Source organism: Pseudonaja textilis, chromosome 2, assembly GCF_049901715.1.
Source record: "Pseudonaja textilis isolate UNSWEBS1 chromosome 2, rPseTex1.2, whole genome shotgun sequence".
Lineage (NCBI taxonomy): Eukaryota > Metazoa > Chordata > Lepidosauria > Squamata > Elapidae > Pseudonaja > Pseudonaja textilis.
In genome coordinates, this window is record NC_141991.1 from 90,360,055 (window position 1) to 90,384,626 (window position 24,572).

The following is a 24,572-nucleotide window of genomic DNA, read 5'->3' on the forward strand; positions in this document are numbered from 1 at the left end:
TTATTAATAACTTCTGGAAAGTTTATCAAACTATTGTTTTTCTATATCCTTTCTTACCAGTTGAAATATTTAATTTATTCCAACATACTGATACCCAAAATCAATCTGTGTAATTTGTGCATATATATATATATATATATATATATATATATATATATATATATATATATATATATATATATATATATATATATATATATATATCCATATTTAGCAAATTCAACTAAAATGTTTAGATTTCATGGGTTTGTTTTACTAGGCATGGCAATGGTTCCTGCATCAATTTAAAATTAAAAGCAATAAGGGACATGCTTGATGACATCCACAGTGTTCTAGTAACTGGTGAAATAATCCCATTGGTAGGGGGAAATTAAAATAATAAATTTTAAGCAAAGATATAAATTATATAGGAAATCTAAATTCTGTAACACATGAACTAAAAAACTTGATTTGAATTATAACCTTTCTGCGTTCTGTGATGCTACTTCCTCTGATATCAGTTTACAAGGTTTTTATATTGACCAGGATTCTTATATTATGATGTCCTTTTGCTGATGTCCTTTAATAAAATCAGATTGTGCAGGACAAATTATTGTGGGTCATACCTTCTGTAATCTTCCCAATGAAGTGCTAAATATACTAAATGTACTAAATATACTAAACATACTAAATGTATTAACCTACATTTAACAGACAACTTAATCAATATTGTGTGCTCTGGATAGGATCTTTCCAGCCTTTCAAATTAGTGATTACCACTAATTTATACCACTAAAGTGATATAGGCTTCATTGTATGATGCTTTCAAATTTTAAAGATGTCTGTAATGTTTTCAGTGTAGCTATTTGGGGATTTTTATACTACAGTATTTGAGAGATATTCCATCTGGTCCAGGAGCCTTTCCAGTTTCTATCAAACTGATAGTATCATAAATCTAAAGGAAAGGACAAAGCTCACCTGAGAGTATGTCAAAAAATTCTGAAGGAAAGTTTCTTTTGAGAGAATAATTAAATTACTCAGAAATCCTTCTGTTTAATTTGCTTTTTAAACATAGTGTGAGTTTAAGGCATATAAAATCCAACTCCAGATAAGTAAATCGGACAGTGTGATGTTCTTCTTTTATTTGCTTTGTGGCAGACTATTTCTTCAATATTTCCTTTAATAGAATTTAGAATAACAGAGTTAGAAGGGACCTTGGAGATCTTCTAGTCCAGCCCCCTGGACTAGTCAGGAAACCCTATACACCACTTCAGACAAATGATTAACTAATCTCTTCTTAAAAACTTCCAGTGTTGGAACATTTACAACTTCTGGAGGCAAGTTGTTCCACTGATGAATTGTTCTATCAGGAAATGTCTCCTTAGTTCTAAGTTGCTTACTATTACTACTACTACTACTACTACTAGTAATTTTACCAAATGACATAAGTAACATCTCTCTCTCTATAAAAGCGAAATACCAGTCATGATCATCACAAAATCTCCAGAACCAAAAAGCCTACAAACTTGAAATTTGGCACATATATTCCTCTTGGCTTCTAGGTGCTCACTAAGAAAGGATTTTTTGAAATGACCATCAGAGCATTAGTATTTCATATATTATTATTAACATGCTCTGATGCTAAGGAGTTCTACTCCCCCTCCCCACCTAAAAAGAAATCTGTTTCAAATGCAAAACTCAAGCAGAGGAGAGGAGTTTCAGTTTCAGTTTTACTTTCATAGCACCAAGCAGCTTTAGTACAGAACAGTTGAGCAAAGCCACACCCAGGCTCCTTGCTCTCTCCTTCTTGATCACACAGCAAATACTGTTTCAGGTTTTCAACTCTCACACATTGACAGGACACTAGCCAGATGAATACCTATGGATGCTGGTAAGCAGAGGCAGAATTTCCCACTCCCCCTTATTTTCCTCCCCAAAAACTAAGCCCGAGCACATAGTTTCGTAGAGAAGCATGGCTATTGAGCTAATATTTAAATATATCCCAAATGATTTGCTAATAAAACCACTATTTAGGAAAAAAATCGGTATATATTTTTTTTTGTTGCTGTTCCACAAACTTCAAATTTTCCAGCAAGGAAGCATTAAAATAGTATGTCATGCTATCTTGGTTATTTTCCAAATTCTGTGAAATTACTACAAATGAGTGATCACAAATTAAACTGAACTAATGTTACATTTGCTGCAGGCATTCTAATTGCTGATTGTTACCATGCTCTCAATCATTTTGATCAAAAAGGTATCATTACACTTGTTAGATAATAGTTATTATAATTCCTTTGATTCCAGAATGGGCTTACTTTTGTTCATTAGTGCCTCTTTCTCCCACAGTGATAAATTCACCATTTCCTGGACCTACTTTATCAAGCCATAGCAAACTCTAGTAAGACAAAATAGAATAAGCAATAGGATGAATCACAAGCATTTTCCTGAAATTGATCCAAGAAAATTGGATAAGATAATGCATTTTGACCTGTGGCCATGGCAGCATTTGAGTGATTTTTATTGCTTTGATATCCTGGAAATTTGTACTCAAGGTTTTAAATATTATAAAACAACATGAAGTCCTGGAGTCATGCTTGAAAGAATTCCATGGCTTCCATAGAGACCAAGCCATAAAACTTAAGAAGCTCTGCTTGAGAACTCTGAGCTACACAAGTCCACTTAGAGGAAAGATGGGCAGATCAAGGCATAGAAGAATTCAAAACAACAATGTTTTTCTTTAAAGTTATAGCCAAATGCTGCTTAAATATCAGGACATCTAAAGCGGAGAAGATTAAAAGTATGTTGGGTGTGCTTCATTTTCAGAGGAAATAGAGCAACATATAGAGCTTGTCTTAAGACACTTTAACAATAGGTATGGTGAAACACCCTACAATTAATTTATTATACAGAAGCATAATTACGTTAGCATAATAATCTGCAGATAAGGTGACGAGATCCCTAGAACCAGGAATCTGAATTGCTGGCAACTGTTAATCCCTCTTTGCCAGTGGGAAAGTTTTCCTTTCTCTTGGAGAATGAAGGCAGCAGGGAGTATTTGAAAATGTTTATTTGAAAATGAGCAAATAATTTTAAGCAGCAGAGGAGAAAAGAAAAAAAAAAAGTATGATGAAACACAGCCATCTTGATATTAGAAATCATTAAACAATAAGAGGAAATGAGGGAGATAAAATTGATTTTGAAGTTTTTGAATAGTTCAGAATCAGTAAGGATGAAAAGTAATTTATTTTGCCATGTTAACCCTTGCCCAAATAATCCATGCTATTGTTAAACCTTTTGTTAAGACTAGTGTTGGAATGGAGAAAGATCAACTGCGTTCCAGTGAGTGGCATTGGTTGATGTAATTACTTACAGCAGAATGGAGTGCTTAAACAGATTCAGGCCTGTTTTTCCACCAGAATTGGCTCACATGCCAATAACATTCCTGTTTGGAAAAAAAAATGCTACATTTTTAACAAAAAGAATAGACTACATTTTTATTAAATATCCTTCATAATGAATGAGTTTTGCAGCACACTTATAGGCCAAATTTCCTTCAAAATCACAGACAGTTCTGAAGTCACATGATTGGCATTTATCTTAAGTAGACATTCTCTGTCACTCTGTGTTTATATTTCTGGCTAAAATAATTGCATTCCATTGACTTTTCTCCCTGGTGTGTAGTAGTGCCTAGTTGACCTTAGTTGATCTACTAAGCAGGTCAACCCAAAATAGTTCTGAGAAATTTTTAAAACTCTCAGCTGAACTTGGAAGTTGCCATCCTCTCTCTCCCACCTGTTGTGTATGCTTTCTAAGATGGAAAGGTTAAGAAGTGCTAAATAGCTTTAAGGAACCTTCTTTTCAGAAATATTGGACAAAACTCAATGTTTTTCAAGCCTGATGACAAACATGGGTTCTGTGAGATCAGTCATTAGGAAAAGTTTGTTGGCAATAGATTTCCAAGGAGACAGCGGATTTAAATTATGATTATGGTCTGACAGGGCCTAAGTTGTAAAACAAAATTCCAGCTTTTAAGATTTGCCAGATATCACTGCACTGCATTTGATTCAAAGTTAAGGCTATTTCTTCATTACTGAATTAGAGGGTCATACAGGGCCTGTTTGTGATAATAAATTATGCTTTCTTTTCTTATGCTTTTTCAGTGCAAAGTGGAAGAGGTTTCTCTGTAATGGGAAGGGAAGTCAATCTGCATCTGTTGATTTCTTATCAGTGTGAGAAATTAACTCTAATCAGCACAAAAATGGTTGGATGATATTATCAGAGACTGTACATCACTAGTGGCAACCTGGCTTAAGAAAGGATAAAAGAGAGCAAATGTTCTGACAATTTATTCATCATTCTACTTGTGTGGCTGTGGGAAAATCAGAGCTATTAATTTGACTAAAATTTGAAAAGAATGGCTGCTTGACTAACGTATTTATACCAATGATTAATTGAATTGTATTTTTCTCAGTTAATCCAACTGAATTAATCCACTGAATCACAGATTTCCTAAGGGCGGGAAAGTGATGAAACATGCATCATGATGCCAGGATGCAACTCCCACAACTAATGTGCTTGTGTCAGATATTGGGGTATAAACACAAAAGAATGAGATCTGCATCATTATATAATCATGCCCTTGCCATTTTGATGTAATTTCAGTTTGTTGTGGTTACTCATGCATTGAATTAACCACATAGGCTGGGCATATACCACAATTAGCTTGTGCCTCTGTATGTAGAAAGCAAATACAACCAATTGATTTCTTTAGGTTATCACTTATGTATCTAATACATTAGTGGCTGCTGCATATATAGCCCCAACTTTGTACCAGAAAAATATTCTTTAAAAAAAAGAAGAAAATATATGTAGGACTTAGGACTGAACAGTGGGGTTCTTAGTGTTCTTTGAGCTTGTTGTTTTCTTGCAGACATTTTGCTACCCAACTAGGTAACAGCATGAGTGTGATTGATGTGGGGTTTTCCTATTTATGCATAGGAATTTGTCCTACCAATTTTGTGGATGTGTGGTTTTTTCCTTGATTAGAGTATTGTTATCTGTCTTATTTATAGTCTGCTGATGAACCCTGTTTATCTGAGTGTTGACATCTGGAAGGAATGTGTTCTATTCCTTATTTCTTTTCTTTTGTATATGTGATTTATCTCTATCTGTCAATTGATGGCTAATTTGTCTGAATGCCAAGCTTCCAGGAATTCCCTAGTGTTTTTCTGGCTTAGTCTAAGATGTTAATAGTATCCAGTTGACCAAGCCAAACCACCAAGCTCAGAAAGCACCAAAACCTCCACTGCTAAGAAATAACAGGGAAAGGGCAAGTGCTCACAGTGACTCATACCCTTGTAGTCTGGTAGACTACTACAACACATTCTATATGGGGCTGCTCCCGAAGAGCATTCAGAGACTTCAGCTGGTGCAGAATGTGACTGAGCAGATAGTATATGATGCCAGATGTACAGCATGTTTCTGAGTACCATTCAAAGTACTGGTTGTCACTTTTAAAACCTTATATGGCTTGGGACTGGGTTTCCTGACAGGACTGCCTTTTTCCAAATGTCTGTATCTGTCCAATTTTCTTTATCAGAAACTGGCATTTTCTGAAATAGCACCTGTTTTGTGGAAAGTCCCTCCTTCAGAGATTAGAATGGTCCCAGCCCTGTTAGCCTTTTATAAAGCTCTAAAAACTTGGCTGAGCTCCTTTGCTTCTGGTACTGTACTGAATGTACGTATGCTCCTAGCTTTATTGTAAACTGGCCAAGTATCTTGCCTACTGTATATATTTATTTGGGATGGGGTTTTTTTTGTAATATTTATTGATCAGACTCAAAATTATCTTGCCACCAGACCCATTATGTGAATACCTAGTTCTCTAGAAAAGACTCCAATGTGAGGAAAGTGGAAGGAAATCGAAGAGGATGAATAGCAGCAAGGTGGATAGACTTGGTTACAATGGCAAATAATACACTATTGAAAACTCAAAAGATCAGGTTAGAAGCAGATTTTTGTAGGGGAAATCTGTCTGTATGGTGGCTAAGAGTCAACACAGAATCAATGGTGCATAGTCAATCAATCAATAATGTGTGAACTGGACCACCCAATAGATGTATCTGTTCCTGTTTGTTGCACCATCTGCTCTGGTGTTTTCTTCCTTCTATCAACTGAACTATCAGTGTAACAGTTTTCAGAGTATGATCTGTAACAGAGCAATTCTTACCATTAGGACAGTTTTCCTGATGTCCAAATGAAATATACTTCTTAGTAATTTAAAGCTGTTGTTTCTTATCCTGTCTTCTGGAAAAACTCTAAACAATCTGTCCTCTCATCCTGCTTCCCCGCAGTTTTTCTTTCTCTAAATTAAGTATGCCCAATACTTCCAACTTTTCTCATTTTGTTTTCTTCCAAGTTTATTCCGTCTTCTGGGTGTATTCCATTTCGTCAATATTCTCCCATAAATGTGGTACCCAGAATTGAATCAAGTAGTTATATGTGGTCTGATTAATGCAGAGTTTAGGGGAGCAATGCCTTGTCTTCACAGTGATTGCATAATTCTGTTGCTAAGCCTAGGATTTCATATAATTATTTTGCATTACACTGTTGGCTCATGTTGGCTCACAAATCTATCAGGATACTTTGATTTCCTGGACTATTGCCTAGTCCCTTCATTCATTATTTGTATCTTCAATGATTTCTTACCTACTGAAATACAAATGCCTTTGTATTTGTTAAATGCATATTGAAATCAAGAAAAAAGGGCAAGCTATAAACTTTATTGGAGGACATATACATTCTATTACCATCTGTCTATGCAAACTGTCAAGTTCTTGTAGATTTGAGGAATGAACAAGTTGAGGCATGAAATATTTATTTATTTATTTATTTATGGTTCAATATGAATTGTAAATGAAAAGTATGGCAATATATCAGCTATCAAATATAAAATAACAAACTTGTTACACTGAAACCTGAAATAATTAGTAGCGTGAAGGAAGCTCCAGGTGGCTTCTACAAGCAATAGCTATTGTTAGAAAATTGGCAACCTTTTTGGAAACATCTGAGGTTTGATTTTGTAGGAGAAAAGCAATGGTCTCCTGCTTAGATTGACAATTACAGTTTCTAACAATTGGGAATTGATCAAGGAGTGATGAAAATTGAGGTATAATACAAGTGGAAAACTCTGATACTATCTGTTTGATTTCTATTTAAGATTAATCATGGGTTTGTGAGAACAAACTAATGCTATAATGACTATAATGAAGACTGATTTGTCTTCTTAAAGGAGACTCAAGCCTATCTGATAATGTAAGGTGAAAAATGTTTCTCAAAGAATGCATAACCTCAGATGTGTCCTAAATGAGATTCAGTTTAAGGATGCAATGAGGAATCTGGATTATTGCACAACAATTTAGATTGAATTATTTCTTATAATTTCTCCTCTACACTTGAGAGAAAAGTTTTCAATCAGTATGTGCTACCTGCTCTAGCAAATGCCAGTGAAACATGGACATTAACTTCACAATTGATACAAAAACTACTGGACATTAGAAGATATACAAGACTTAGGGGTGCCATATCCCTGCCTATCTTTGGTTTAAGCATGATTTATTCAATAAATAACAATTAGCTTGGCTTTCCAAAATCTTCAAGGGCAGCTTAATATGCACAAACCAGCCAATAAATAGAAAGTAATATAATCACTAATGTCTGCTTGTGTCCTTTTACACCTATTCTTTTTAGTAGCACAGCTATACTATTCAAATAACTTAATCACAGTTTGATGTATATTGTTTAGTAAAAGTAGAAAAAGAGAAAATAAATTTGCTTGGAAAAATGGATTTTAAAATTTAAATTATCCAAGCTTTTATTTCTAGAATACTGTTATTAATCAGCCATCTAATTCTGCCTCATAGAAGAAGCCTATAAAGGCCACAGATTCTCACTTGTGAACTTCATAGATGCTGAACAGATGGCTAAATAAAAGTGGTATCACCAATCTTTTGCTTGTGATATCAGAATTAGGAAATGCTACAAATACATAAAGCAGTGTTGACTTGTTTAAAAGCTTTTATATTCAAATGATGTGAGCAATTGTGGGCCTTCTAGGAATTGAATTTCAGTTCTAGAAGGCTTAATTAACATGACCAATCTTCAGCTCATTCATATCTGGACACTAATAGTTCTTGATCAGCTTTCCCCATATACTATCAAACCAAATACTTTCTCTTACACACACTGGCAAGTTTACAAACATCAAGTATTTCTGCTACTAAGAATGTTTTTTAGGTGTCATTGGAATCTGATTATAAAAGACTGCCATTTTTTCTGTTGCTTTCCTGACTAAGGTAATGAAACAATCTAATCTTACTGGAATGGCTGCTTTAGAGATAAATCAAAATTATATGATCTTAAAATTACTGGTGATAATGTTATATCCCTCAACAGTTACAAAATACATCTTTCCAACTTAAAAGCATCCTTAAAATATTGTTAGAGATCATACACAAGACAAACTGCTTAAAAAAACCTAACTACAAGTCAAAATTAATGCTGTGGGTTTGAAATACACAGACTCTGAATGTCTATGGAGATACTCAGTCATCCAGGTCATGGCTGTCCCAAAAGTATGTCTTTCAGGATGCAACTGGACTCTCTTTGTTTTTTTCTTGAAGACATTTCACTTCTCATCCAAGAAGCTTCTTCAGGACTGAAGACGTTTCTTGGATGAGAAGCAAAATGTCTTCAGGAAAAAACAAAGTCCACTTGTACCTTTGGGACATACATATTCTGATTTTAAACTTCTATTTCGATAGACAATTTTTCTGTTTTGTCCTTTTGATAAGCAATGTAACCAATACAAACTTCTGATTTCTAGTTCACCATTAAGCATTAAAGTAATGCTAATTTTCTGCAATGTCTTTACAATTTTACTCTCTTCATTCTTTCACAATTAAACCAGCACAGAATAGAGTAAACAAGTTGGAAAGGACCTTGGAGTTTTCTAGTTCAACCCCCTGCTCAAGCAGGAGACCCTATATCAGTGGTGGCTAACCTTTTTCGGCTCCCATGACGATAATTGTGCATGCGCTCACTTGCGTGCGCTCATGTGCCAGCACCCAGAAGGCAATGCGTGCTGCCCCCCACACCCCCTGCGCATGTGACCCCCCTCATGCACAGCGTGTCTGTGCATGTGAGCATGATTTCCCCTTGCATGCCACGCATCTGCATGCATACACAATTCCTCCCTCATGCGCCATGCATCTTTGCGCATGTCTGTGCGACTCCTTACGTGCTGCGTGTCTGTGCATGCACACGCAATTCTCCCCCGACGCACTGTGCGTCTTTGCACATACACATGCGACTCCCACTTCCACATGCAGTGCGTCCCTGCACATGCATGTGTGTCTCCCACAAACCCCCTCCGCCCCCTGTGCATGCGCACCAGATACCTGGCAAATCAGCCAGGTATTTGCCAGGTATCTGGTGCGCATGCGCAGGGGGCAGTGGCGGGCACGTGCATGTGCAGTGGAGCTTTTCCGGGAGACCTTTGGTGTGCTGGGGGAAATGGCTCTGCATGCCACTTCTGGCACACACGGCATAGGTTCGCCAATATGGCCTTATAGCATGTCATACAAATGGTTATCCAATCTCTTCTTTAAAAGTTCTAGAGTTGTAGCACCCAGAAACCAACTGTCTGTTCCCTTATCATCATCTTCCTCCTCTTCCTCCCCCCATTAGTCCTGGTGTCTGTAACTAATGTTATGTAATTCTTTCATCAATACTAATTTAGTTTTAAATTTTCCCAATAGGGTTGATTAAATTCCCCACAAATATAGCCATAAAAAGTCAGTGATCTCTTGTTGCTTGCTCTTGCACACCTACTGTCAGAGAATCATGATCTGCAAACTTTTAACATTTGGAAATGCTGATAATGCCATTTATGATATTCAGACACTATGGGATCATGTCCAAATGATGAACTGAATGAATAAATACATAAATAATTGTCTTGGGATACAATTGATTCTTCCAAGAAGAAACTCTTTTGCTTATAGTTTAAACCAAGTTCTATATTCTGTTTTGGAATCACTTTTTGAAAGAGCTGTCAACAATGCATTGCACCTGTCAATGAAACCTTCACTTCAGTTTAAATTTGTTGTCATTAAACAATTACTCGGTAATATACAGTTCTTCAAATCCTGGAATACCAACTGTTTTCATCAAATGTTCAGTTAATCTTGTAAATTTAGAAATTTATCAAAAGCAGAATCAAAAAGTATTCTATCGCAACTGACTCAAATCATGTACTCAGGTTGATTATTTCAGGTTCGTGAACTCAAGTAGTTTTTAATACTTAATATGTGTTTTTAAACAAACCAACCAGAAGAGAGCACTGTTCAGCATTCTCTAGTTCCATGATGGTCTGTTGGACAGATCCTTTGATCAGGGTGGAACAAATGATTATCAGGTGACATATAATCTCAGTTGATGTATGAGGTCTATGTTTTTGTCAAGTGAAACATCTGATCAAACAGAGCCCCTAGATCGTTGTAAATCAATGGAAACATTCAAATCATACTATTCAAATCCACTATGAAAGGTAATTGGGTCAGGAGAGGGAACAACCAGGGTGCCATACATCATTGTTCATCGTCCTTTTGGAAATGAAGGGATACAACTCTATTCAAATATTAAAACCAATAACAAATACATAATAAAAAGGTTTGTGTGTTCAACGGTATTCTTGTGATTATTTTCATATGTGTCTTTCAAAGATCCTTCATCCAGGCTTGGAATGTCAGGAAACCAAATGCAGATGGTGTACACCAAGTCCCAGAGAATCATTATTAGTTTGGAGAGGTGAAAGGACTATTTTTTTTCTGGAAAAGCTGATCAAATATCGAAAGCCTTAAGAATCTGGGGGGCCCTTATTGAAGAGAGGGTGCCAGCATTGTGCATAGGAGAGACAAAATACATTTTGTATTCAGGTTAAAGCTAGCTGAGATAACAAGCCTTTAAACGCAGAGGGTAGAAACATCAAGCTTGTAACAAAAAACAAGGACATTTTTGAAACTCAGTGCCATATTAAGCTGTGCTCGATTTCTTCTTCATGTGGCTTCATGTTATCCTTTGAATGAGTTGTCTCCTTTTTTCAGTGTCATCCAAATGAATGAATCCCACTTGTACTTGAGCTCTCTGCTCCATCTCTTTTTCTCAAGTACAAGTGGGAAATGTAAATTATTTCAGATTACTTTGGAGCTTTTAAAATTGTTATTTTATCCATATGTAGCCTGGGTCTCAAGATTTGGCAGTGAAGAATTGGGGGGAAGGTGTCCCTCAGCCAGATTCCTAGGTTTGTAAGAAATTCTGGGGGAAATAGTTTAGTCTAAAAGATAAGCTCTGTGTTAGAAGGAAAAACAACCTCAGAGTGGTAAATGCATTTTAAATTCAGGGAAGTGATCACGTAGCAGATGGACAGGATCTGAGGTTCAGCTCAATGGAATCAAAGAACATGAAGAAATATGCTTATGGAACAAGCCAGTGATTTCTAGTCAAAGACTATGAAAATTCTGTTCTGTCACTTTCTGTGTTTTTCTTACGAGATCCAGGGGATAGTATATTTATTCAGCCATCACCAAAATCAATTCAGCTCTTTGCTCAGACATGGCAAGATGTGAAGACTAATTTAATAATGTTCTTCAATTGTAACTGGATCAATGAAGATCTGACAACACATGAAAGGTTTTCTTTTACTCTTGAAATGTAAAAGAAGATTAGTCAAGGCTAATTTAATTCTCTCAAAAACTTACACCATGTTTTTGATTCAGCCATATGAAACATGATAAACAAGATAAAAATGGGAAAAATATAATTTCCATCATTAAACTTCCTATTGGAGGCTTAGTGATTGGTGCTTTTCATATATTGGCCCGTCAAATGTCAAACTTAGGTGTGAAGAGTCAGGCTCCTCAAGGCCAATTCCTGTTGAAATAGGGAATAAAGAGTAATTCTATAGATTGGTTTATTTCATTTTTTTAGTATCTTAAATTTCTATTAACGAGTCTCCAGCTTAGTTAGTGGTTTGTGTTCCCATCTGCTTTCCCATTATTTTTATTATACTTGATGGGTATCCGTCTCTCACATCCTCCCACATTTTTTTAAAAAAATGAATGGGAATAATATGCTGATGGTTTAAATTAAGGGATGGGTGTTATGGAAACACTGTGGAACTGCTACTGGCACCTCTCAGTTCTAATTCCTTCTCTCATAGACTGTACTAAAAAAAATCCTGTGATTTCTAAGAAAAAATGATATATTCTGCCATTTAGAACAGAAAGTTTGCAGATATTATCTTATATATTAAGACCAGAATTCTAGTATTAGTGTTAAAGGTTTATATGGATACAGTATTTGTAGCAAAAGCTACTTATTCCATATTACATAGATATTTTACTTGCTTCAAATTTGAAAAGTACGCAGGGAAAAAATAATCTCCCAAAATTCTTAAAAAGGCAAATAATGTTGCTGTCTGCCAATAAAGTAATGCTTATATACATTGGCTTTATTTCTAAGTTAATGTTTTCAGAAATATAAAGGTAAAAGCAGAAAATGCATTAGGCATGTGATTAGCAATCAGTTGCAAAATATATATAATGGAAACTAGTAGAGTCAATGAAGAGTGGATTTTAGTCAGATGGTCATGTTCAGTATTTTGATCTTTCTCCGGATGATTTTTCAGGTTTCTTCTTTACATACTTGAAATGTGGTAGTTTAAAACATGGTTATGAAAAGCTAGCATAGGGCCATTATTTGAAGGTCTGTATGTATGCGTGTGCATGTGTTCCAGATTCTCCACTAACAAGAAAGGCCTAACCATCTCCATCAGAAGCATGAGCTCTCTCATCTTCTACCTTGAACATCTTCGTGGTAGAAAAGACAGTAGGGAACTCATGAGCAGATTTTAATCCTTGTCTTATTTCAGCTCTGCATCTTTAACAAAAAAGTGTTTCAAAAAGAAACATTCAGTAATTAGCCGGAAGATTTCTTACTGTAAGTTGCAATGTTACTCAAGTATCTTCAGTCCTGTCTTGCATTTCCTGTGCAGAATGGGTATTTGCTGTGCAGTACTCCTATGAGATTTTCTTAAATGATTGAACTGCCTGGTATATGTATCATGTGTCAGTTGTGATTTTCTTTTCTTTTGCAGTGACTTAGACAGGAACAATATTACAAGGATTACAAAGGTGGACTTTGCTGGACTTAAGAATCTTCGTGTTCTGTGAGTATGAAGAGAAATATTACCCTAAAGCAATTTCTCTGTGTTGTCACTTTGCAAAACTTTGATCTGTTTACCTTGAGCACATAGCCAGCTATGCAGCATGTGTTGAATTATTCCTATCTCCTACTGAATGCTTCTGCTGGTACATTCAGACACTAGCCATAATTTCACCTGATTTTGATAAGTACCTCTTGAATTTTCCATATTTATAGATAGTCCTTGAATTACAACAGTTCATTAAGTGACCATTTGAAATTACAACGGCACTGAAAAAAGAGACTTATGACTTTTTTCACACTTGTAACCATTGCCTGCATCCGCATGGTCACATGATCCAAATTGAGATACTTGACAATTGACTCATGACAGTTGCAGTGTCCTGGGGTCATGTGATGTCCTTTTTCAACCTTCTGACAAATAAAGTCAATGGGGAATCCAGATTCACCTAACAACAGTGTTGCTAATATAACAATTGCAGCATCTGACTTAACAATTGTGGCAAGAAAGGTGGTAAAGTGGAACAAAATTCACTTAACAACTGTGTCACGTAGCAATAGAAATTTTGGGCTTAGTTGTGGTTGTAAGGACTACCTATATTTAGTGTATGGAATAGAGTGCATGGATAACAGTAGTAAATATATAAAAGGAACAGACAATACTATGGTATGTATAGGATGGGAATATACAGTCAGTTTTGTAAAGTATGAGGAATTCAAGAAGTTGTAAGTTGTGGTTTATGAGAATGGAATAAGTGTTCTACATATTAATATCAAAATAAATGCAGTATTTGTTAGTTGGAAAAAAATCTGCTTTTCCTCCTCTAACCTTTCAAAGGCAGATGGTCATCGTATGATCCACTGTCTGAAGAGGAGCACCACAGACACATTCAATGGGGAGGATACTCTGCCCCATTAAACAGAGAGTCTTCACAGATGCCATGCAAGGTGTAAATCCAATTCAGGGTTTTCCAGCACTGGTGGGTGGCATTGGACCTGCTAATTTTTGTATCCCGTCAGATATATTTCCATAATGTTGCCTGGATACATTGAGAGAAAGAGATTCATTTCATCTCAATACTATGTCAATACTATGTCCATACTCAGTACTATGTTTTTCATGACATAGTCTATGAAAAAAAAAATAGATGTAATGGAAAGTGTGGAGGACCTTAGGGAAGGAGATGCTGCCTAGGAGACAATCAGACAAGAGATGGAGGAGCTCACAGTAGCTTACTGGTCAGAGCAAAAAACGTAGAAAGTGCCCACTTAATGGACCAAATGGTTAAAAGTGGCAATGGGAAGTTTATACTTTCAGCATTGCAAGACTCTGTTAATGTAGCCTTAAAATAAAGAAGAATTAGTTCATCTAGTTATGTTTTCTGGGAGGGCCGACATGAATATTTCCAGTTTAAAATTACAAATTTCCGGCCATCACTTTTAACATTACAATAAGTGACAATTTAGAACAAGACTTCATGGAAAGGAAAAGCATCTGCTGTGAATATACAAAAGTAACATCAAGGGAGAAGTGACTGTGTATTAGTGTTTTGGTACACTGATGAAGGTTTATTTAGTCATTAAACTTTTATGTCTCACCGATACAGCAACTCTGAGTGGCTTCCCTAAGTTCGCTAAGGAAATGTAGAAACACTTTTACCCAGAGTAAGTTTATTTAATGTAGGCTTTATTAGATCAGTAGATTGGCTCGGTCATCAAAGAAATCTGCTTAGAATTTCAGATTAGGCAAATATGGCAGTGTAGAGACTGGAACTTGGTAAGTCAGGAAATAGAAATTCTAGGATGATTGTGCAAATGTATTTCAGATGCCCTAGACCATCAAGTGAACTACTAAGTATTGGCTAACTCAGAAAAGCAGAACAAAGCAACTTCAGAATTGGAACACTGATGCTTAGAATATTTGTGTTACAGTAAGCAATCAACTGTTGTGTTATGTCTTCATTCTGTCAGCATTAAATATTCTAATCTAGCTGAGGCATGTCTGGGAATCTTCTGCCAAGTCTATTTAAGAATAGAATTAAGAGTTAAGTGTCTGGAAATTCAGGTGTAAAGTCAGACAAGCAATAAGGAATAATTTGTATGTGTGAAAAAGTTATTATCACATATACATAGTTTGAGAGCACACACATATATTGGTTCATCTAAGGAGGGGTACATAATATTAAATTTCCCTATTCAATAAAGGTAAAGGTTCCCTTTGCACATACGTGATAGTCATTTCCGGCTCTAGGGAGTGGTGCTCATCTCCGTTATAAAGCCGAAGAGCCAGCGTGTCCGAAGACGTCTTCGTGGTCATGTGGCCGTCATGAACTAAATGCTGAAGGTGCACAGCACACTGTTACCTTCCCACCAAAGTGGTCCCTATTGTTCTACCTGCATTTTAATATGCTTTCGAACTGCTAGGTTGGCAGAAGCTGGGACAAGTCACATTCCGTTACACAGTGCTAGGGATTCAAACCACTGAAATGCCAACCTTTCTGTTCGACAAGCTCAGCGTTTTAGCCACTGAACCACAGCGTCTCTCCCCAATTCAATTCTTCTCTCTAAAAAGCTATTTGTAAAAATGGAAATAATTTATTAAAACAATTTTGTTTATATAGATAAAAATAGAAGTAAAATTTGAATAATACAGCCTTTAATTAAAGGATTATTCAAGGTGCTTGCCTGCTTTGTTAATTTTTCAGTCATTGTTATTTTCCACATTTTTGAAAGCTACTGATCCAAGGAAAGCTACATTTTAGTTTTCCACTATTTTGTTATAGTACATCAGGCAACTAACAAGAGAAATGAAATGAACGTCTTACATGCATGATTTTATAAGTTCTGGAAAAATTGACTAAGGCTACACCACGATTAATTTTCAAAATGCTGTGTAGCCTTCCCAGTTTCCTAAAACACTTCTCAATCAAAATGACAAATTAAATGTACATTGCCACCAGAGATGGTAATTTGCAACAATTTTATTACAATGTGTCCAACAGTCTAGAAAGACATTAATTCATATAATGGCCTCTGAAAGGGGATTGTCTGTGAATTATTTTTATAGTCATCTCTTAATGAATTTCCTCAATACATTTAAAAGGAATTTTATATTTCATATCAAAATTGTATATTTTGATATAGAATATAAAGTTCCTTTAAAATGTATACACTGCATTATTTGTCTCTATCTATCTATCTATCTATCTATCTATCTATCTATCTATCTATCTATCTATCTATCTATCTTATATAGTATATAAATTTTGGGTTTGATATCAACAAAAATTACTCTCATCTTTACCCACTACATTCACCTGTCCCACTCAGTCAGACAGAAAGGTATTTTGTGAGTCCAATCAGGTGAAAAAAATTGACTGGCGGAGTCAAGGAAGACAACCTTCTCTGATGTTGCCCCCATCTTGTGGAAAATTCTCCCACCCCCAGAGAAAGGCAGGATCAACTCTTTGGCCTTTCATAAATGCTTGAAGACCTGTCTCTGCCGATTTGGTTGGGGTCCACAGAAAAGCAGGCAGCCTTGAAGCCCTTCCCCCCTCTTTTTAATTGTAATTATTTTATTGTTTTTAATTGTTTTTTATAATATTTATCTAGATGATTTTTATGACTATTTGTACTTAACCCAGAGTCACTCTATGATGGAGCTGGGTTCTTTCTAAATATGATGTACTGTATAAATAAAATACAATAATGTTTTTGTTAAGGTATTTTCCATATTGAAATAAAGTGTTTGAAGTCCTATTCAATTGTTTTAAAGTAGCAGATTCAGATAAATTATCATGTAGATTGCAACAATCGGGATGATTGCTAAAATAGATGGCTGTCTTGAGTTTTTGAAGCCCACATGTGGATGTCCAAGCTAAATAAGTATTGCTGTGCAGTACAAACTTATATAGGCTACTCATAAGTAAATTTCAGTTTGAATGGCAGTTACTTCCAACTAAGGTGTTATATGGCAGCCTCCTATTCAATAAACTTCAGTTTAATGATGTCATTCAGTATTATGAGAGAAACAATAGTGAGTGACTACATATAGAAGAAAAACTAAATCCTGAAAAGACATTGCCTTTGTCTGCATTCTGTAGAGGAGGTGATAGATTGACTTTTAGGAAGGGAAAATGTTTTACATTTCTAATTCCAAAGTTTTGTTATTTTTTTAATGCTACTGAAATTTTCTCTTATAGGCATTTGGAAGAGAATCTAATTAGCATGATAGAACGTGGAGCATTTCAAGATCTAAAGCAACTAGAACGACTGTAAGTATTATCTTTAATTAAACCAATTATTTAATTAATAGGTGGTAACATTATGCAGGTGTGTTTGAAATGTGGTGGGTGACAAAGTATATTTCATTCTTCGAAAAACGAACCTTGGGCGAGATTCAAATTTGGCTTGTTAGAATCTTATGAAAAGATGTGCACTATGTTCTCCTAAAAGCATAACTATTCAATGTTTGTTTATCTTCTATGAGAATATATAGTATTTTACAAGGCACCAGAAAATGGGCCTTCGCCCTAATCTAAAATTTGATGAAGAAACAGAAACAGAAGATGATGAAAGAAATGGCAGAAGTAAACAGGGTAGCAATCTATAGTATAGTTACTAGCTAAATTTCAATAAGATACAAGAGCTATGGCAGTCTAATAGCTATGCAATAAAAAAAAAGTCACAAGGAAAGATTTCATCACATTAAGAGAAGTACCTTGAATTTGGGGGTGCACTTTTATACTGTCTTCTGAATTGGAGGCAAAAGTGAGGGTGTAAGGAAGCATTTGAATTGGTTAAGTAAGGATATACTAGACCGAACTTTAGAGACGGGAAAACAAAGGAAGCTATAAAAAGGCAAGATACATGACTTTTATATTGAATTTAGGAATTTAGGAAGTATTAGGAGTAAGCTCATAATAGAGTAGACCTGGTTGACCAAAGAAATGCAGTCATGCGAAGGAGGAAATGACTGCAATAATTTAGGTGGAGTTGGAAAGGAATGGACAGAATTTTGCTCATAGGATAGAGAATAGAGACCCTACATTATGGTAAAAATAAAAGCAACTCAACTTGAGCAACACTTAAATATGAGGAACAAGGGAGCTTATACTTACCTGCTGATATTGAAATGCTTGCAGTGATTCATAAGAACCCTCCATCATCACAAAAGCTTATTTTCAGAACCAGTTGCATCTTGATTTCTATAATTCTTTTTCAGTAAATGCTGAATTTGTCCATGGTGCCAAAAGCAACCCAAATTACCTGTGTGGGACTGCTGCTACCTACTATTTGATTGCCCTTAAATATGAATGTACAGTTGTAGCTAAATGCCAAACACTCAGCTTGGTCTGTGGAAAATACGAGCTTGATTCCATTTGGCAAAATTGAGTCTTATAGAGTTGCTTAAATCGACATTAAGAAGAAATATACAATCACTGCAAACTTTATGGCTTGTGGAAATTTTGATATAATATGTCATAAGATGAATGGCAGTTCCTTAGCTTAATACATTTTTATATTGAAAAGGTGAAAGTTAGGATACAGTTTTAAACTAGATTTTATTTGTACAATTTCCTTTTTTACTTCTGTTGAAAATATATAATATGTATTTTAATTTGGTACATTCAGTGAAAAAAAAAATACTGTGAGTTCAATTTAATAAAGTTTCTGTTATGACTGCTAGACTTTCTCCAGCCAAATAGTTATTAATATTGCAATAAAACATAACGGGAAATAATACTTGCTTCATTTGTGGTTATTTTAAAAGCATAAAACTTTAAAATACTGAATGAGTGTAGTTTTGGTGGAATTTTACTTGCCACTTTAAAATGAAGCTAAAACTATAAACAAAAAATAGGGACACTTTTTTAAAAAAAAAAATTGTTTAAATGTGTGACTTGTCATGGTTTCTGCATGTAAAATTTTAATATATGAAAAGGCCTATAGATTGTGTTCGAGCCAAAATCCTACTTGTAGACTTATGTGTCCTAAAAATTGTAACATAGATTAAACAACTGGATGCACATAAGTTTCACAACATACTGCAGTGATTGAGTTTAATAGACAGAAAAGTGCTTGAATTATAATGTGTGAATAAAATGCAGTCTTGGAAATGGTTCCATCATAGAAAACTGATGTTTAGCTAAGGGTGCTATTGGTTCTGCTAGAGTGAGTGTGAGCTAAATGATGTATCTCCACATTAGTAGAAGTATGAACACTTCAGTACTCTTATTAAATATGTCCTTATTACAATAGTTAGGTTAAGACAAATGTCCATATGACAAGGCTTACGTGTTGTACTAAATTATAATTTATTTAGCAATGGCTTGTTGAATAAATCATAATTGATTGCATTCAGGCAGTAACCTGAAACATTGTGTAGTTTTCCTTGGTTTTGTTTAAGCTGTTATATAACCTTGGTCCACAGATTGGCAATGCATATTATAGATCATTAAGTTTTTTAAAAAAATTCTTTTCTTAATTTTTTAAAAAGCATTATACCATGACATGCTCATTTGATATTCTGAAAAAGATGTAAATGCAGGTAACGGATTCCATATATTTCAATACAACTCTCTTTGCTGTTCTGAACAGATTGTTTGATTGTTTCAGCTTGAAGTTTTCCAGCAATGAGGAAACAGCAATTAGCAGAGAAAGATTGGCAATATGAGCAATCATATTCTGAGCAAGAAATAGCACTTTCATGCACTGCATCCAAAGGATATTTTATTCCTTGAAAGCAATGTTATGAAATTTTTTGTGAATAATTTCCAATTTAGTCACTAACAAGAGAGTTGATGAACTAGGAAAAATGAACGTTCATCTGTTTTATGATAATCTTCACTTAGGTCACAATCAAGTTGTATTTGAAAATAATCACTCTTTTATCACTTTAAGTTTTTCTAATAAGATAACATTGTTTATGATGGCCAATCTTTATGAGATATGCATAGTTCTATTTTAATTTTACTAAGTTATTATTTTTTCCCAGTACAAGTTTGTTTTTCCCATTCTTGCTTCAATGAGCTTAAAATAAAATAAAGCAACAAAAAAGTATACATTTACAACTTCTGGAGAGTATTAGCTTGAATATATTAATTATCAACATATTTTACTGAGGCTTATATGCCTGTTAAACTGTTTAACTGTTGTCAACTCTGAACAACATGCACCTGTAAATCAAGTTAAAACAATAAGAGTGATTATGATAATATTTTTTTAGAAACCCAATGATATAGAATACAATTACACCAATACTGTATTTATATACCGAGGAAGATAAGCCGTGTTAAACAAACAGGTACTTCAAGAAGAACAGTATTATAACAACTCAGCTTCCATAGACTGATGAAGACAGCTTTTTGTGGCTTTCCTAAATTTTAGTAGGATTCAGGCCATTAGAGGTTCTGAAGGAATTGAGAAAGGTGTATCTGTGATTCCTGCCAATGACACTTTTTGAGAAAAATGAACACAATCAATCATACCTATTGAATGGATAGGGAATAGGCAGTACTGAAGTTACCCAAATTCTGAGCTATGAGGAGCTTTAAGAATGATTTTGCATTCATATCAGAAGCATCAAGATGCTTGAGGAATAGCCAGTGATAACACCATTGCCCGGGGGATGGTCACTTTAGGGCTCCTTTTTAAGAATGCTAATCAACATCTTAAATTCATTCCAAAAATCAACCGATAGAAAGAATAATTCTTAAAGTAATTTTGTAATATATGCAAATTGATAGTGTATCCAAATTTTAAAATTGCCATTGCCTCCTTTCTGGGGCTAAGAGAAGTGACAAGGCCCCCCACTGACTTTGTGCCCAAGGCAGAAAAAACTAGAACTCACTGTGTCCCAGTTTCCAGTCTGATGCCTTAATCACTACACCAAAGATGCTGTCAGACTTTTGGTACTGTAGTTTAGCAACATCTGGAAAACCTTTCCTTTTTTAAATTGTAAAGGTTTTACCCGAACTGATTTGATCCACTAACTTGTAGAAATAATTTATGAATGCCAAATGGCAGTATGTTAAACTGAGAAATCTTATATTTTGGATGTAATAGAATATATAGCAGTTCTTTCTTTATGGCCACAATTGTTTGGGTTATATGGTTTGGAAATGAAACAGACTTTTTAGCCAGTATTTTCTATTTGCCATTACTAGTGTGCTAATATGATTGGCAGGACAATAATACAGAGTTCCATTCATAATATTGTGTGTCTGTCTTCAGCTAGCAATAACTACAACCCTACAACCCTTTTGATCTCTCTCCGTTGATGAGAGTAGACTTTGCTCCTTACTAAATATTTTAAAAATTGATGCCTCTTCAGCAGAGGAAGCCATTAGCAGCTCTGTCAACAGGTCTTCGCAGGAGGAAGCTAAACTCAGGAAAAGGGCAGCTAGGAAGACCACAGGCATAGTCTAAGAAATTATTTTGGTCTGCATGGGTGCATATGTGTAGGCCAGAAAAGCACAGAAGCTTATTTTAACTAATAGAATAATAAGCCATCCTGATTTCATCAAAAAACATTTGTGTAGTAGGTCATTGACCCATAAGAGCTCAAGGAAAAACAAATATGGGTCATGTTTAAACAGTCCAGAGGGTTTAAAACCACAATTTCTTTGCTTCCAAAAGAAGCAAGAATTATAGTAGTGAAGGAAGGTGTTCATAAGCAGGAGATAAATAATACTACTGAAGTAATAGTTTTAGTATATTCCTATTTATTCTTTTCTGAAATGTGATTAAAACTATGACATCTACATTTAGAATATGGATTACTGTATGCATCTGTGAAATGCTTGGTGGGATCATGATAACAATGAAGTATCAGTGCATACAAAATACTATCTGTTTGCAGCCTCTTCTCTTTTAAGGATCATATACTGTATGTCTATTGGATTGTAACATACATGTGGCATGCTAGATTATTGAGATCTGGGACAATTCTTAAGTCCTTTTAGAGTATTCCCCAGAGTTTTGAAATTTCTACAGCTTTACTGGGAGAGAGACTGGTGTATCTTGCTGTCTTCTCGCTGAAGACAAGATCAGACAGTACCCAAAGTAAAGTATATGTGGAGAAAAGATCATTAACAACAACCAGGAAGGAAGGCAGAAAACATATCAAGCAGTGAAGGAAGAGAAGAATACATGGAATGTAATAGATGCTGAAACTTTTCAGAATTTGAAAAGGAGGCCAATACTATTGCCAGAGCTTTCAGAATGCACGTAGACACTAAAAGTCCCTTGAGGCAGAGACTGATAATAATGGCTCTCTCAGAGGGGTAAAGCCAGATTTCAATGACAACAATAGCTTGAGGAATTTAGAGTGGGAAAAATTATGTGGCTGCTTTCTGGATGCTAGATGTTATGGGAGGGCAACATTGGTGGAATTGGGGAAAGAAACTATGGGAAAGAAAAAGATTTGGGGAGATTTGTAGCAGCATATCTGCTACAAAAGCTTGAAAATTTCCATATTCTGGTCAAGGAGAAATGTATCCTGTGGTTATGCATACATGTTCTTTGTAAACAAAACAAGCAGTTTATTTGGACAGAAATGGGTGTTGGTAGAAGATACCCTGAACGCCCTTTCTATCTATGCTGCAAGAGAGCCCAGGATGGGTTGACTCCTTCCTATGACGTCATTTAGCTGAGTCTGTACTGAGATATAAAAGCCAGCCCCCAGAAGAGACCCGAGCTTTGGCAAAGATACTTGACAGACTGAAAGGTGTCTCTGAAAGCACAAATGAATACAGAAATATGACTTACCCTCTCTGGACGAATCAAGGGAGGGGCTGGGCTCTCTCACAGCATAGATAGAAAGGGCGTTCAGGGTAACTTCTACCAATGCCCATTCTCCTCCATGCTGCATCGAGAGCCCAGGATGGGACATACCAAAGCTTGCATGTCCATGGGTGGGTCCTCGTCCGGCTCATCACATTGACTGTTGAACCACTCATTGAAGCACCCGTCTGCTGAAGGCTTCAGTTGCAGAGGCAAAAACATCCAGACGGTAGTATCTGATGAAAGGAGACGGAGATATCCACGTGGCCGCACGACAGATCTCCTCCAAGGGTGCTTGGGTCGCCCAGGTAGTCGAAGTGGCCGCGTTTCTGGTAGAGTGCGCCATCAGACCTCGAGGAACCGGAAGGGCCGCAGCTTTGTAGGCCTGCTCAATGCAAGATCTGACCCACCCGCCTTGTGTCCCAAGTGAGAAGGGAAAAGGAAATAAAATGGCTTCAGACTTCCTGAAGGAGGAAGTGCGCTTAATGCAAATTCTAAGAGCCTACCTATGTCTAGCGAGTGCCACTGCTACTCTAAGTCATGGTGCCGGAGGGGACAGAAGCCAGGCAACATAATGTCCTGGGACCTGTGAAACAGGTGTTAATCCTTGGAATAAATGAGGGGTCCAGACTGAGGACAACCCTATCATCGTGAAAGGAACGAAGGCCCTGTCTGATGGAAAGAACAGCGAGCTCGGATACCTGCCTGGCTGAAGTGATGGAAACGGGGAACACTACCTTCAGAGTCAGGAAACGGAGAGACAATGTTCTAAGGGGTTCAAAAGGGGGCTTTGTAAGGGCATAAAGGACCACATGAAGATCCCAGGAAGGATACCTATGAACTACCGGAGGGTGCAGGTTGGAAGCCCCTTTCGAAAACCTCCTGACTTAAGGGTGATATGATAAGGAAGGAAGCAAACCTCATGAAAGAACCAAGGAGAGGGCCTCAACTTGCCTGCATAAGGTTTTGGGGGCCAAACCTTTCTCCAGATCATGCTGAAGGAATCTAAGAGCCTCTGCCAACTGGGCTAAAGTGGGAGAGAGAGACCCTTCCTAAGGCACAATCGGGAAGGGCCTTCCAGGTGGCATCATAGATGTGCCTTGTGGGAGGTTTGCGAGATGCCAGGATAGTGATGATGACCCTTTCAGGAAGATCAGCCACCTCTAGCCACTGCCGCTCAAGTGCCACATGGTCAGCTTGAGCCACTGGGGCTCCGGGTGGAGCAGAATCCCCTGATGAAGGGAGATTAGATGGGCTGGGAACCTCCAAGGAGAAGCCACTGACAGGTTGACCAGGTCCGCAAACCAGGGTGTCCTTGGCCAATAGGGTACCAGGAGGAGGAGCTCCGCTCGTTCCTCCAACTTCTTCCAAATTACTGCTGGAATGATGGGAACAGGAGAAAGGCATAGAGGAGACTTTTGGGCCATCTGCACCAAAGGGCATTGGTCCCCTCTGCTCCCTGGCAAGGAAACCTGATGAAGAATCTGGTGACCTGGGAAATTTGAGGAGTGGAGAAGATC

The 24,572-nt window shown here is 36.4% G+C and overlaps 1 protein-coding gene across 1 annotated transcript in view; it reads left to right on the top strand.

The window, feature by feature from the left end:
* SLIT3 (slit guidance ligand 3) overlaps positions 1–24,572 on the top strand; it is a 494,586-nt gene that overhangs the window by 25,368 nt on the left and 444,646 nt on the right. Inside the window, exons 2-3 of the mRNA XM_026696342.2 lie at positions 13,199–13,270; positions 17,469–17,540. Of these exons, the coding sequence (XP_026552127.2) occupies positions 13,199–13,270; positions 17,469–17,540 (144 nt within the window). The remainder of the gene's footprint in view (positions 1–13,198; positions 13,271–17,468; positions 17,541–24,572) is intronic.